At 33.0% G+C, this 18,087-nt stretch overlaps 1 protein-coding gene across 1 annotated transcript in view; it reads right to left on the bottom strand.

The window, feature by feature from the left end:
* Positions 1-9,065, bottom strand: part of LOC134706561 (calcitonin receptor-like) — a 51,403-nt gene extending 42,338 nt beyond the window's left edge. The window contains exon 1 of the mRNA XM_063565591.1: positions 8,884-9,065. Coding sequence (XP_063421661.1) covers positions 8,884-8,980 — 97 coding nt within the window. The 5' untranslated portion in view covers positions 8,981-9,065. The remainder of the gene's footprint in view (positions 1-8,883) is intronic.
* Between the last annotated feature and the right edge of the window lie 9,022 nt (positions 9,066-18,087).

The raw sequence follows: 18,087 nt of genomic DNA, 5'->3' as shown, positions 1-18,087 counted from the left end.
TAGCGGCATTAGCCTACTCTTTTTTCGAAATCTACAAGGGTGTCTTTAACGTGCAAGAGATATGGCTCTCTCTTAACACGGGTCAGCCATTTGATGAAGTTGAAGTCCGATCAACTTGAAACTTTGTACACTTGTTCCCTATGATATGCTCTTTCTAATGCTAGTGCCAAATTAAAGTTTTTACCCCCATTTTAACGGTCCAATGAACATAACAAATGATAGTGGGACACATTCTTGTTTTATATATATTCACACAATCCCGCACACCATTAAGTTACTCGAAACCATAAATTTTAGTTGCATATTTGCTTGTTACTTACAAAACATCATTGTAATAGATTGTAATTAGCACATTTGAAAGAAAAAGAAAATAGTTACACCAAGCTTGTTTTACTTATATGACTATAGTTTGATATTGTGTGACCACAACCTCCAAGCTAGCTTATTTTGTGTGTTTTTATTCATTTTCCATCAATCATTGTGACAACATCATTAGTGGTCCCATCCAATTAGTTTCTTCAAAATATGTTTTATTGCTTTGATCATTTCCATGAATAGAAGTTTTATTTCTCTATTATTGTAAAAATGTGATTAAATGAGAAGTATAAAGGAAACCTTCATTGTATGCCAGAACATTCTAAAGGAAGCAATGACAGCAAAGTTACAGTACTCTCAATCCAGGGACAAATTAACGCTAGTAAGAATAGTTCACGTCCGCCCGCACAAGGAATGATTGTTCTTCTTTTAGACAAAAGGAGATAAAGTAAAGATACATCTTTGACAAAAGACAAAAAATATAAACATAGCACTAATATGTGACATGTAAAAAAGATTGGAAAGATTTCACGAAGATGGGGATGGGCAATATAAAAATCAAAGGTATAATCACACTTGGAACATCATAACAATAAAGAAAATCGATGAAAGGACAATCAGCAATGATGAAAATCCTTCTTAAAGAACTAAAAAAGGGAGCTTCGAAAAGAATTAAGTTCCTGTTCCATAAAAGGCAACAGTAGTACACCGCTGTTCGAAAGTCAATAATCGATTGAGACAAAAACAAATCCCGGATACGAACTAAAACCGTTGTAAACACCTCAACTATAAGAGGAAAACAACAAATCAACAGAAAGTGACTATTGCCGTGTATAAATGAGCGAGAAATTTCCAGAATGTGTTTACATATGTATAACGTATCATCTCTATTTAAAAGTTAATGAAATATATAAAACAGACTTTTGTTTGTCCACGTTGAAATTATTTTACACATGTCATTTTAGGGGCCCTTTATAGCTTGCTGTTCTGTGCGAGCAAAGGCTCTATGTTGAAGAACGTACTTTGACTTAACATAGGTTTTTATCTTTTAGAAATTGTGTCTAAGATGGAGAGCTGTTTCAATGCACTCATACTACATCTCTTTTTCTATTGTTATTTGTAATTCCCAAATCAAGAGAAATTCATTTACAGAAGAGCAATGCAAATGTCTACAAGTACAATTGTTTTTAATTTGCTCTATATATGCTACACAAAATACATTGTACATTCAAAAAACTATTTGTATTAGTTTAGAAGAAACGTAATATATTGCCTACATACACTGGTTCTTTTAATCAGGGTAAATGCTAGACAGCTCATAGTTGTTTGATAGGTTCATAATTTAAATTTATTCATAGGCGGATCCAGGGGGCCCTTTAAAGGGGAAAAATTGATTGATTATGTAGAGAATCACTGGAGTACCCCTCCTTTTAGGTCAGTCAGCGCAGCGTGCCCCTTACGATTCGTGCGTCACTGATAAGTCTTTTGTAGACGAAAAGCGCGTCTGGCGTAAATGCAAAATTTAATCCTGCATGGTATCCATGATGAGTTTATATACAACCACTGTGTCGATGCCATTGCTGCTGGAGTTCAAATTCCCCGAGGGTATCACTAGCACAGTAGTCAGTACTTCTGTGCTGACATGAATCATCATTAATATGGTCAAATTAATAAATTAACTGTTAACAAAACGTTTGATTTTTTTTTTTAATAATAGGCTTTTTGCGCGTCTGACGTACTAAATTATAATCCTGGTACCTTTGATAACTATTTACACCAGAGGGTCGATGCCACTGCTGGTGGACGTTTCGTCCCCGAGGGTATCACCAGCCAAGTAGTAAGCACTTCGGTATTGACATGAATATCAATTATGTGGTCATTTTTATAAATTTACTGTTTACAATCCTTTGAATATTTCGAAAAACTAAGGATTTTCTTATCCCAGGAATAGATAACCTTAGCCATATTTGGCACAACTTTTTGGAATTTTGAATCCTCAATTCTCGTCAACTTCGTACTTGTTTAGCTTTATATATATTTTGATATGAGCCTCACTGATGAGTCTTATGTAGACAAAACGCGCGTCTGGCGTATTAAATTTTAATCCTGGTACCTTTGATAACTATTAACACTACTTGGTCGATGCCACTGTTGGTGGACGTTTCGTCCCCGAGTTAATCACCAGCCAAGTAGTCAGCACTACGGTGTTGACATGAATATCAATTTTGTTGTCATTACATACACAACTTTTATTCCTCAGGAATAGACGCCTTACATGTAGCTTTATTTGGCAAAACATTTAGGAAATTTGGTCCTCAATGCTCTTCAACTTCTTACGTATTAACTTTTGCGGATTCGAGCGGCATTTATGAGTCTTTTGTAGACGAAACCCGCGTCTGGCGAAATACAAAATTTAATCCTGGTATCTATGACCAAGTATGTAATGTGTCAGGACAATGTGTGATGTAGACCTGTTGTTTTTCCTTCTTCATAATATTATTTTAAAAACCAACGTATCGTTATAAGCCAACGGGAATAGGCAATACCATTTTTTTTTAAATACCGAGACTTTTATTCCTCAGGAATAGATGCCTTAGCTTTATTTTGCAAAACTTTTAGGAAATTTGGTCCTCAATGCTCTTCATTTTCTTACGTATTGACTTTTGCGAATTCGAGCGGCATTTATGAATAAAGGCAACAGTAGTATACCGCTGTTCAAAACTCATAAATCCATGGACAAAAAACAAAATCGGGGCAACAAACCAAAACTGAGGGAAACGCATTAAATATAAGAGGAGAACAACGACACAACACCGAAACGCAACAGCACACAGAAACGGACCAAGCAACAGACAATACACCACGAGAATAACAAATATAACATCAAAACCAAATACATGAATATGGGATAGACAAGTACCGTGCCACGTCTTATCTCAAAAATAAGAGAAAACAGAAACGAACAATATTATAACAATGGCCATCTTCCTGACTTGGTACAGGACACTTTTAAAGGGAATAAAAGTGGTGGGTTGAACCTGGTTTTAAGGCATGCCAAACCTCGCACTTTAATGGCACAGTTAAATATAACATTGAAATGAAAACAAGAAATTACAGGACTACAATACAAATAAAAAGCAGAACATATTAGACAAAGAAAAGCATGATTAATAGATAACAAAAAGCATCAGGTTTAAAATTCAATACGCCAAAAACGCGTCTAGTCCACACGAGACTCACCAGTGACGAAAAAAATACAAAATTGTACAGCACTGAAGATCAAAAGTTGAAAAGGTTTTGCCAAATACGGCATTGTTTGCCCAGGATAAGAACATTCATATTATATAAAACAATTCACACTATTGCAAACAGTAAATTTTAACAAATGAATATGAAAGAGATATACATAATGAAACTGAAGTAAAAACTAATCACAGAAAACTAAACCCGAATACATAACGCCCAGATATACAAGATCGAAAGTGAGTCTTTTGTAGACGAAACCCGCGTCTGGCGAAATACAAAATTTAATCCTGGTATCTATGATGAGTTTATTTACAAAAAGTTCTGGATCCGCCACTGTTATTACAAAAGAAAACGATTGTCTAAATGCTCTTTCGGTCAGTGTAAGATCTAGAAACAGTGTACTTGTTGTCATAAACCTTGTGTTTTGTCACCTATAGCCTACACCATAATTATTTACAAACGATGACCTTCTTTTATTGTATGATATCATATGTATAAATATATTACTGAACTTGGAATCATGCAGCATCTTTATTATAATAAATATTCATCTTTTCTGACGTCAATTGCATGATTATTAGTAAACAGAAGCCTTGTCTTAATCCATTTAAGTACTTAGTATGTAGTGGTTATATCTTTTGGTCAGCTATCTGCAGACTATCCGATCTCTGATATTAAAATTACGCGTTAAATTCATTTTAAAGAAAATGTTTGAAGATGACAAAATGTATGCCCAATGATAGACGTACGTGATATAGGAGTGCGAGAGATAACGTAGTTATCTTGTTTGTGTAATATCGTCTTTAGTAGATGGACAACCAACTCCTTAAAATCTTACTTAATAACCGGCTAGGAGAGAAAATGTGTGATTTCAACGTTTCCATATTGCAGGGACTAAAAAGGTAGTGGCGACTAGTCCTTGTAAAAGGCATAGCGAGGACTAAGTATGGAAATTGACGAGAAGTTAGGAGTTGTGGCAACTTGTTCTTGTGATATATACATGTGCTAAAAGGTATAGTAACTAAGGAAGGACTTAGTATGAAAAATTGACAAGAATACAGGAGTTGCGGCAACTTGTCCTTGTAATATGTTCGTGTGCTAACAGGCAAAGCAAGGACTGATTATGAAATTGGAAGAGCATACAGAACTAACGACAATTTGTCCTTGATATATGTACTAACAGGCATTGCAAGGACTAAGTATGAAATCACATGAGAGTAGAGGAGTCGTGGCAACTTGTCTTTGAACTTATGCCAAATTTCATAGTCAGGAATAAAAAAAAAAAAAAAAACTTAAAGCGACGAGCGTACAGGAGGAATCACGGTGGCCACTTGTCTTTATCCTATGTGCCAAAAATACATTTTTAGCAATGAATGACCAAGTATGTAATGTGTCAGGACAATGTGTGATGTAGACCTGTTGTTTTTCCTTCTTCATAATATTATTTTAAAAACCAACGTATCGTTATAAGCCAACGGGAATAGGCAATACCATACAAATTATTTGGAATATATGACCTGACTTGGTGAAAAAATATCAATGAGACACGTATCGTCAATCACGCCCAAATCTGACCGCTTATTTTATAATTAATGAAAAACCTACATACTAATAATAAGACTGGCATATTTCAGATAACATTTTTCTTAAGAACCACCCATGGGTATTTCTTTTCCTACTAACTCGACCATGTTATCTACACTGGACACAGTCAAGGCAACCCTTACTCAAAGAATAAGTTGCAGATACCATTAAAAGTTGTAATCTGCATTAATAATTTGTAAAGGTTGTATTGATGTATTTATAAGGCGATAATAGTCGAACTACACACCCGTTGGCAGTGATGTCCTTAGCATGAAAGAAGAAGATCGAAAAAATAAAACATGTTTTACCCGACAAAGTGTTTGTCTGCTTGTAATGCCAATATAACTCTTGACATTTGTTTTGAATACTAGATGTTCATTCTATAGAATTTATAATTTTTTGGGTGGTTGGGTGACTATCTCAATGATGTTTACCTAACAAACACTTATATCTGTATGAATTTGAAGACTCTCAAAAATATAATACATTTTGTGTCTGTGATCTATTGTAAAAATGTCCTATTTGGTTTCCGTCTCGTTGTGAATATCAAACTTATTCGTGTATTCACATTCAGCAATTAATACGATTTTGAATTGATAACTGAATATAATAATGTCAATATTAACATTTACGATTAATGTCATGAATTTCGTTAAAACAAATGAAATATGTTCTCTTTCATTTTATCGTTTGGTATTGCAAAGAAACCCAATATCCCCTGTAGAATGAAATCAAATGTCGGCTTTCAATATATCCCATTATTTGTTGAATTCTATTAAATCATATCAGGCTGTTAATTTTCTGTATAAAAATATTTCATATTTTGTTACCTTGGGGACATTTATTGCTTACTAAATCATAACTAAGTCTATGAGATATTTTAAAGTTTTCTAAGGTCGTGATATTGCAGGTTTATATTATAATTTTTGTACAGCTTTGGTTAACAGAAAAAATAGTGCAAGCTGTAGATTTCGACTGAATTGCAATATTTCAATTTCATTTGTGTGCCTTGAATATACTTAAGAATACCAAGACATATAATTCGAACGCCATGATGTTTAACAAACGTGTCTCATATTGAAGAGTAGATATTTTGGAATACGTCGAAGGCCAAACAATCAAAATAACCGAAAAACGTCTTTCTTCATTTTTTTTGTGCTTTTTCACATTTCTTAATCGTGAGAAAAATGTTTCTCCTCAATAGTGAAATATCTTTTCTTGGAAAATGATTAGTCGAATTTTGATTTTGACGTCAGATTTTCTTGGTTTATCCTGAATTTTCTTATTGTGACGTCATGAAAAAGGCGACCATGCCTAATGACGTTGCGTAAAGCACAACTTTCTGCAAATCATTGAAAGGGAAGGATAAAAAACAAAAGAGAAATAGATTCTACCACTTTAAATCGTATATTGCGATTTTTCTCAACTCCCAACAGTTACATTTTAAAAGTATTTAAAAAACTCGGTAAGTCTCGCACTTTGTCGTAGATATATTTGGATAAAACTTTTTGGAACTTTGGTCCTCAATGCTCTTTAACTCAGTACTTTATTTGGGCTTTTTACATTTTTTTGGATTCAAGCGTCACTGAAGAGCTTTTTGTAGACGAAACGCGCGTCTGGCGTAAATACAAAATTTAATCCTGGTATCTATGATGATTTTATTTACAACAACTGGGTCGATGCCACTGCTGGTTGAGTTTTAATACCCCGAGGGTATCACTAATCCAGTAGTCGGCACTTCTGTGTTGACATGAATTATCATTGATATGGTCATAATGTTAGATTAACTGTTAACAAAACTTTTGAAATTTTGAAATACTAACGCTTTTCTACCTCATAAATAGATTACCGTAGAACTTTGTATTTAGCAAAACTTTTTGGAAGTTTGGTCCTCAATGCTCTTCAACTTCGTACTATATTTTGCCTTTTTTTGGGATTCGAGCGTCACTGATGAGTCTTTTGTAGACGAAAAGCACGTATGGTGTAAATACAAAATTAATAATCCTGGTATCTATGAGGAGTTTATTTGAATATTAAATTCTAATTTTCTTGAGTTGAGAAATATCGTAACACACTTGTTGCAGTGCTAAAATCTACAGTGTATTTTATTTAAATATTAAATTTTAATTTTCTTGAGTTGAGAAATATCGTAACACACTTGTTGCAGTGCTAAAATCTACAGTGTATATGTATGATAATATGGGGCAACAAAGTATGGTCTTCAACACGGATCCTTATAAATTCCAAATGATCAAAATTAGTGTCTGTCAAATTGTTATATATCCAATAAATTATTCTCGTAAATTGTAGAGTTCAAATTTCTTTGTATTTTTTTTTTCGACAGTTCAAGGTAGATATTTTGTCAAAATGTTGTGAAAATTAAACGAACCAAATCAATTAAGGTCAAATAGTTGGGTAATATCCCCTTAATTGCAAGAACTGGGCTTAAATTTGAGGACCAATAAAGACTCGATTAGAGACGCAAAGATTCGACTGTCGGTTTAGTAATTTACTTCACATTGACGTCATATCAATGGGTATCGTTTTAAAGAAGGGACGTCAATTTGAGACCGGATGTCTATTATAGACCTACTTGTATGCATGCGTTGGTTCAACAATTCCATAACACCATACTTACAAAAGACTCTTTTTATATGACTTTAAACCAAGGCATATTTTTGTCATCTCGTATATATTACGTTAAATAAAATAGTCAACATACAGTTTTATTTTTTTTATTTTTTTTTTAAATTATATACATTTCAATATATAAAGGACCTCTTTTTGAATGTTATTACAAAGTGTTTAAATAAGTCAAACTAGGTATGTGTGTGTGAAAACACTGATGAAAGAACATTTGTCGTCAATTTACACCAATTATATGTTTAGTATTTGCATTATCTGTAAAATTCCAATTAATGGACTCGTGTTACAAATAATGCAAATCATTTAAATGCTATTATCATGTCATTTATTTATTTCAACAATATGTTAGTACTTCAGCATATCACAACCGTTAAAAGTGAAATTGGTAATGTGAATGAATCTTAAATGTGGATAAATTGTTATATATAATTCCAAGGCAATTTACAAATGATGCAGGTTAAACTATTCAGTAGTTTTGTTAGAGAGTATTATAGACAACATAATGAAATAAAATCTGATGATTGACAAGAATAGTTCAGGTCGTGGAATGTTGAGAGTCATATATCAAGAAAAACATCGAACATTTTCAAACGATTTTAATTTTTAAAAAAATAAACGGAGGAAACAAGGAAAAAAGCCAAAAATATTTTCACAGTAAAGAATAATAATATTAAATTCAAATTGTACGTAATAACTTTCAAAGTAAACACCACAGAGCACAACTTCTTATTTTGTAGATAAACAGAGTAAAAATGAAAACTCCATTCGACAGAAAAAGTTTAAGCGAACATCTGAAAATAATTACTTGCACGTAACTCATCGTATGCATCGAAAAATACAAATATTTTCTGGAGTACTTGGTCATTCCTTTCGTCTGTTCTTCTATGAGTTTTGTGTTATTCTGTTTTAAAAATGCACTGTCTCTGTTAAATGTTTACAACAGTTGTTATTCTACCTTACTAGTCATCGCTCATGATAGCAACGTATTATTGTCTTTCTATTTACAGTGAGAAATTGAATTATAAACATCAGGTATAGCATCGTGTTTCATAAAAAATATCAAGACCATAACAATTATGCAAGTTTTCTTACCTCCAAAAATGGGCTTAATCTTAGAAATTCTTTCTAAACACTTTTCCTGTTCTTTGCCTACTGTCTCAAAAAATGATAACTTTTCTTCCGGCGTCATATTCCTTGTATCATAACATAAACTTCTTTACACTTATAATAAACTTTATGCCTTATTTGACTTCAGTTCTTTATTTTGATAGCTGAACAATTGCCTTGCGCACAAGAATGTATCGATCTAGTACAAACGGGTTCTTTAACAGATTTCGTAATTATACAGAGGAAAATAAATATGGCGATTCTGATGATAAACTATGATATTGGACTTGCTGCATATGTGACATTAATAAACCAATAACTAGTTTTGTTCACATCACAGGGATTTTTTAGCCATAGTTGTTTCATTCAAGCATTACGTGTGAGAGAAGAACGCGATAAAATAAAGAAAAATCACACATTTATTTTTTTTTAAAAAGATTAGCATTTAAAACAGCCGTTATCATGTGCAACAAACAGCAAAAAATCTGATTATTTGGTACACATATTTTAAGAATTCTTTATTTTACAAAATTCTTCGATAAGACAAGAAAAATAATCATTAAAGTAGGATAATGTTTCGACTAAAACCCGAAGCCAGTTTTATATGAATTAAACAGTCCTCCATCCGCCTAAATATAGAAATATCTTAAATTAAAATCAAACATGCCATAATTAACAAATAATGATTTCCAATGTTGATCTATTACATAGAAGAAGCAACGATAATTTACAGTTACTGGTAAATCTATTCCGAACAAACAAATCAAGAAAAAAACTTGAGGGAAAGTCAAAATAGAGAATAGAACACGATCAGTAAATTTTCTAATCAGACGATATTTTGGAGCGTAAACAACTACACTACTCCACAATACAATGTGTTCATCCTACAACAGTTATACATCTCATCTCGTTATTTGTAAGTATTTTTTCGCTAAATCATCGCTTCACCTTTTGAGCTTATCTGTTGGAGACCTCTTTCAGAAAATAGCTCAAGCAGGCTAATAAGCCATATTTGATTCGTCTTGACCCTTTATCTATTATGGAAAAATTGTTTGCTGAATGTTATTACACTTTACTATCAATAAACGCATGAATTTAGCCATCGGCAAGAAACCTTGAATAGACACTTCATCACTAACAATGGCCTTTAGATTAAATGTTACCGAGGTATCAATATATATTTGTCATCAGTGCTAGATATGTATAGGACAGATCTTCATTGTTAGCAAGAACGAATAGAATGGAAAAAAAATCATAATATGAGGTCGTTTTACCCCGCCATTTAATGGATAATATCTATATCCATAATTTTATTTTTGAATGGGAAAAAGTTCGATAATAAAGCTTTGTATATTGTCATTGGAATTGCAAAAAGAATAGGCAAATAAATGAAGGAAATAATAAAAAGATGGGTAGGTCGATAAAAAATAACTTAGTTCATAAGATAGGATTTTTCAGAATGTGAAATCCGCTACTCTTTAAACTGATTCCAATCTCTTTCAGTGGCTTCGATTTAGAGAACAAGCTATACTTAAAAAAACGTATTTATACAAGAGGTTAGAACTGTAAAAGCGTACATTTTGGTATTCTTTAAACGTTCGGTTTGACCAAAAGCACTTCATGTATTCAATAGATATAGGAGGATATGGTATGAGTGCCAATGAGACAATTCTCCATCCAAGTCACAATTTATAAAAGTAAACCATTATAGGTCAAGATACGGTCTTCAACACGGAGCCTAGGTTCACAATGAACAGCAAGCTATTAGGGGCCCTAAAAATTACTGTAAAACCATTCAAACGGGGAAACCAACGGTCTAATCTATATAAAAAACGAGAAACACTATGAACCACATAAACAAACGACAACCACTGAACATCTATTTAGATTCCTGACTTAGGACAGTTGCAAACAATTGCAGCATAGTTAAACGTTTTAATAGTACCAACACTTCTCCCTTTTCTAAAACAGTAGTAAAACATCACAGCATAGAACGACACACAATAAAATATCAATTGGAATGACTTAACTCAATCGAAATTTAATGTATTTATACACCGTTGGCTTTCGAATTTAGGACTAGAGAGTCCACGATGAAAGTAAATCAAGAAAGGTACCTGAGACGAACCAAATATATCAAATGCTGTTTTTATTTTATCAACTCAGATTACACTGGTCGTTTTATTTGCAATTTCATGTAAATATTAATAAATTTTAATCACAGCTCTTTCTATCACGCGTATAGATTAGTAAGTGGTAGTTGTTATCCTAATGAACTGCGAATATTTTTTTTAATCTTTTTATTGTTCTGAATCACGCCATGTCTTAAATTATTGTCTGTCCTTAAAATAAAGTATATAAACAATGTCATTTTACTTAGAATTTGATATGTACTAGACAGATAAAGATCACACAAGCTGTCGGTCTGGTCTAACATTAATAGCCATTTCTAGATATAGATGGATGCAGAAGATACACCACAAATATATTACGAAAGATGTCATTATTAATATATTTTAAGATATTGTCTTCTGATTTATGATATACTATTTATTAACCACCTTCATTTGTAGAAATTGTTTTGATTATACAACCACTGTTATTCATACTGCAAGGCATCTAACACTTGGAGTCTTTGTTCGTGTAGTTTTGTAGCCGGGTAAAGGAAAGAAGGAGAAGGGCTAGCATGAAACAAATTATTTGAAATGTTGCGTTTAGGAATTAATGTTAAAAATTGAATTCGATTAAGATTTACAATTGTTTATTTTAATTTTGCGAAAGGAACTAGACGAGTCTAATACAATGATTTACCGTGATCGTAAGCACATACTATTTGGAGGCAGTGATCGAATGAAAATTTCGATTTGATATAAGGACTGCATAATAAAAACACGATAATGAAACTCTCAACTTAATAACAGCAAGGCACCGACAGTAAAACCCATTAATGAAACCGACAAAAAATGGAACTCACAACAACAAATTACAATAATGGCGCTGACAACAACATGATACAATAATGACACTGACAACAACATGATACAATAATGGCACTGACAACAACATGATACAATAATGGCGCTGACAACAACATGATACAATAATGGCGCTGACAACAACATGATACAATAATGACAATGGCAACAACAAATTACAATAATGACACTGACAACAACATGATACAATAATGGCACTGACATCAACATGATACAATAATGGCGCTGACAACAACATGATACAATAATGGCACTGACAACAACATGATACAATAATGACACTGACAACAACATGATACAATAATGGCACTGACAACAACATGATACAATAATGACACTGACAACAACATGATACAATAATGACACTGACAACAACATGATACAATAATGACACTGACAACAACATGATACAATAATGACACTGACAACAACATGATACAATAATGACACTGACAACAACATGATACAATAATGACACTGACAACAACATGATACAATAATGACACTGACAACAACATGATACAATAATGACACTGACAACAACATGATACAATAATGTCACTGACAACAACATGATACAATAATGACACTGACAACAACATGATACAATAATGACACTGACAACAACATGATACAATAATGACACTGACAACAACATGATACAATAATGGCACTGACAACAACATGATACAATAATGACACTGACAACAACATGATACAATAATGACACTGACAACAACATGATACAATAATGGCACTGACAACAACATGATACAATAATGACACTGACAACAACATGATACAATAATGGCACTGACAACAACATGATACAATAATGACACTGACAACAACATGATACAATAATGACACTGACAACAACATGATACAATAATGACAATGGCAAGGATAGAATACATAATGGTACTTACAACAATAAAATTGCATTAAGGCACTAACAACAAAAGAGTAATAATGCCAGTGACAATAACATAAAAAAATAACAATAACAACACTAAATGTTCATGAAATTGACAAAACAAAATAATTCTGTTAACAAAATACAAAAAACAAATCACACAATATATTGATGTCATTGACAACAGTATAAAGAGCAACAACAACACCAAACCCTGTATCGACACTGACGATAAAATGAAGTCATGATACAGACAATCAAGTTCAATGATGATACTGACAACAAATACAAAAAAAGCATTAACAAAACACACAGTATTAGTATTTTTCAATACAAAAAAGGCTTTCACAATAAAACACAGCTATGGCTCCGACAATTTATACCTTAATGGAACAGACAAAAACAAAACACCCAGCAATGGTAGCAACAGCAAATTACAATAAAAGCACCGACAAAACAAAATAAATAATGACACCGACAACAAAACACAACAATAGCTCAGAGAACGAAACACAATATTAGTAGCGACAACAAAACAAACAAACGATAGCGAAAACAACACATAACAATGGCAACGCCAACAAAACACAACAATGACAACGACAATGAAACACAACAATGATACCGACAACAAAACATAACAAAGGTAGCAACAAAACAAAATGGAACCGACAACAAAACACCATTATGATACCGACTACAAAACACAATTATAGGAGCACCAATAAATGCCAACAATGTTTTAGTTGACAATAAAACACATTACTGGCATTGACAACAACAAAACACTAGGGTAGCGACAGCAAAACATGATAAGGTCACTGACAATCAACCTAATGGTAGCGACAATAAATCGCAACAATGACCGCGACATTAAAAAACAATAAGGATAGCGACAACAACACTAAATAATGGTTCAGACAACAAAACAGAATAATGATATTGACTACAAAACACAATATCGGAAACGACAACAAAACACAACAATGAAAATGACAAAAGCGTAACCTTGCATCTGATCTTAGAATAATCTCTGCATGCGTCTCCCATTTAACAAGAACGTGATTTGATGGATGCAGAATATTAAAATAATGTCCACAGCATATGATCTGATGGAGTTAAAACAGTTGTGATTTAAAAATGAAATCAAATAAAATGAAAGATGATACAAAAATCAACAATCAACATTAAATTCATTAATGGATAAAAATCAGAGGAACCTTTGGAATATCTACCAGTCTGGGAGTTAAAAATCGGTTTCTATTATTTCATCCTCGTCCCTCTTGATTCACGTAGCTTTATTCATTGACAAGTATATTTACCAAGCAGTCGGGACTAAATTACAACAAGTCTTACCAATTTAGAACACACACGTTGCTGTAAACATTACCATACCAACAAACTGTAGATATATACAGATGGCAACACCAAAGTTAAAAGTTTATTTTCCTTAATTCTATTAACGACCACTTCCCACTGAAAAAATACCTATTAAAACGTTTTTTAAACAACCTACAATCTTGTGCAGTGCCTAAGGTGTATTTGTTATGTTGAGAAATTTCAGAACACAATACTACGTTATGATTTTTTAGGCGTGTTTCAAACTGTAAATATGCGAATCAATATTGATTTGAAAAAAGGAAAACGTAATGATGTCACAAGTCAAAAAATATTAACCATTATCATGTTGTCTTTTCAGCCGAAACAAAAGGTTTCTAGATTTCCCACGCACTTTTGTTTCTAATATGTAAAAGATGGGCAGAAGATACCAAAGGGACAGTCAAACTCATTGGTCGAAAATAAATTGAAACGCCATAGCTTAAAGAGAAAAAGACAAACATTGCACAAGACACAACATAGAAAACTAAAGACTAAGCAACAGTTCTATAACGAAATGCCTGATCAATAATACTACTCCTATATTTTTTCGTGAACTATTACAAAGTTCCACAAAAAATCCATCCTTGTTTTTAAAAATGATATCAAAAGGATGACCAATTTAAGTCTGATATACAATGTATGTGCCACTTTCTGTGGAAGTCGGAGTCGGAGAGTCATTTTTCTTCTAGTATGAAAATAAGTAAATGTGGTAATGTTGCCAATGAGACAACTATGCACCAGAGCTGAAATGAAGTGGATTACAACAATTATAGACCATCGTACGGCCTTCAACAATTAGAAAAATCCGTACCGTTTAGTCAGTTATAAAGGGTTCCCGACATGAGAAAATGTAAAACAATTCAAACCAAAACACCAACATCATAATTTATAACAACACAATTGACTAAAATTAAACCTGACAAACATGAACCAACGAAAATCCATTAAACTAAGGTCTCCTGACTTGGGACATGCAAATTAAGAATATTATCAGAGCATATCGGTGTTTGTTTATTTATGTTGTGTTTCCAAAATTTGCCGAATATAATTGGCTCAATTTTTAAAGCTGCTATGACATTTGGTAAATATTTTTTTAACATAGTATGCCAATATTTATAGAATATATATTTTGTTATGTTTAAAGTATTTTTTAAGCCCGTATGTTGATCTCTAGATGTCTTTTGATTTTATGGTGTCGAAAGGCCACCAACCCTTTGACGTATATCCAACCATTTGTTTTATATACACCAGAAAACAGTGCATATATATATAGAACCGTCACGTGAAGACGTGTCACAGCATTGTCACATTCGAGAATCTGTTACACTTTGCAACTTTTAAATTCTTGTTCTACAATATGTACAATTATTCAACTGATTCAATCGTTAAAGCCTCGGTCACACCTTACCGGATAGCTCGAACGGACGCCTAACGGATACAAAAAAAAGTTATCCGTTGACAAAATTTTTATCTGTTGGGAGTCCGTTGGTGTACTAACGGACATGTAACGAATGCCTAACGGACACACAACGGACATTGAACCTACGTGAAACGGATACGTACCGGACAGAACGGACGTCGAACGTACATCCAACGGACGAGTATCGGATAAAACGGACACCTAATGGAAGCGTAACGGATAAAACGGATGAACAAAATAATCTGATAATTAAAGGCAATAAACCATCTAAGAGTTAAAGGCAATAAACCATGCGAAATTTCAATTGGCATTTGTCCGTTTTACATCCGGTAGGCATCCGGTTTATCCGTTAGGCGTCCGTTAGGCGTCCGGTAGACGTCCGTTGGTGAATTGGTCTACCGGATCTCCAACGGATGCATAACGGACACGTAACGGATACAAAACGAATACCGTACAAAACGGACGCCTAACGGACGCCTAACGGACGTTCAACGGACATTTTATCCGTTGGACGTCCGTTCAAAGTTTTGAACATGCTCAAAATTTTCCACCGGACAGAACGGACGTCAACGGATAAAACGGACGCTTGACGGACATGCAACGGATATGGACGGACGCCTAATGGATAAGAACGGACGTCTAACGGACATGAACGGATAGAAAAAAAGTTATCCGTTAGGCGTCCGTTCGAGCTATCCGGTAAGGTGTAAATTAAAATCTAGAATAAAAAAAACCTTGTCATCAGTAGCAGGTTTATATTTCAAATGGAACAACAAAAAAATGTAAGGTCTAGGAACAATGGAAACTGCAGGAATAAATCAAATGCATGTACATTTTACAATGATAGCTTTTATAACTGTCATCTTTATGCATTTGGCAAGTTCATGCTTAATTACGGAAGCGTATTAGCGCCACACATTTTTTTTAATTTTTCTTCCTATGTTTGCGTTATAACGCAAACCTTTGCGAAAGAACGCAAACCTTAATATTGTTATCGTTACTTATTTGTTTAGTTTTTGTACATCGGTCAGGTGTTTCCTTAAAATTAGCACCATAATACACGTATGTGAATTGTGTTCTTTATTCTTTCTTCGAGTTACATTTTTATCTATATCTTTTTAGATTTGTGTTGGCTAAAATTATCTTCGTTTTGTCCTTCGTCAATTAAGTCCATTTTTGATTACTGAAAATAAAAAAATAAACGTTTCGTTTGTATCATCTTTTCATGAGATGTGTCTTTGGTTTAATTTATTGTTTAACGTCATAATCTTCAAGAATCATGATTCAAACAAGTGCACTTTAATATAATGGTCTTAGACCAGAAATATTTTGTATGAGCTTTCTTTCTTAATGTAAAATTGATTTAAAAGTCTTTAGATTTTTCTCTCAATACATAGATTCTATTTATTCAAATGGTTAAGTTACATAAAACCTATTATTTACGAATATAGTTATTAGGTTTAATGAATAAACTTTAATGTTAAAAGTTATATTTGATCCGAGATATTTTGTATTGGACTGCTTAAAATCTCATTTGTCTTTTGCAAGAAGGCTTTACAACGAAAACAATAACTACAAAAGAAAAATGTAACAGTTCAAATACAGAAAAAAAATATCGCCTTGTTTAAAATAAAGCGGTAATTGTAAATGAAAATTCACTGCTAAAATGGAAAGTTGACAAAGTCTTAAAGTTCAAATGAATTTTGTGAGTCAATATGCTGTAATAACTGCATACGTCCACTTGTATTTTTTTTCATCTGACGAGACGAGTTAAGCCTTTTTTAGCTGATCTTTATAGTTGAACTTCGTTCTTATGTTGTACTGTTATACCACTGTTCCATGTCAGGGGAAGGCTGGGATCCCGCTAACATGTTTAACCCCGCCACATTCTCACGGAATGAATGTGCCTGTCCAAAGTCAGGAACCTGTAATTCAGTGATTGTCGTTTGTTGGTGTGTTACACATTTGTTTTTCGTTAATTTTTTACACGTACATTAAGCTGTTGGTTTTCTCGTTTGAATTGTTTTACGTTGTCATTTCGGGGCCTTTTATAGCTGACTATTCGGTATGGACTTTGCTCATTGTAAAATGCCGTACGGTGACCTATAATTGTTAATTTCTGTGTCATTTTGGTCTCTTGTGGAGAGTTGTATCATTAGTAATCATACCGCATCTTCTTTTTTTTATATATATATTCCTCAATTACATAACAAATATACGTTTTCTGCAGTTATAGCTGCATTGCTAAAGAGATAAGTTTAATGAATTGCCTGTTTAAAAGCCTGTAAATAGAGATATAATACTAAAGTTTTACTAATTATTTAACAGATAATTACCTTAAAAGCTAAATATCTGAAAGCTAACGATTAGCAAATTATGCATTTAGTCAATGGCCGTATTTAAGTCAACCTAATTAACCGGCCAACTGAAAAAAAACACTCTTACGTAATATTAAACTATTCCTTACGCAAACTATT

This window comes from Mytilus trossulus, chromosome 2 (assembly GCF_036588685.1).
Source record: "Mytilus trossulus isolate FHL-02 chromosome 2, PNRI_Mtr1.1.1.hap1, whole genome shotgun sequence".
In the NCBI taxonomy this organism is placed as follows: Eukaryota; Metazoa; Mollusca; class Bivalvia; order Mytilida; family Mytilidae; genus Mytilus; species Mytilus trossulus.
This window is presented reverse-complemented; position numbering and strand designations above follow the sequence as displayed.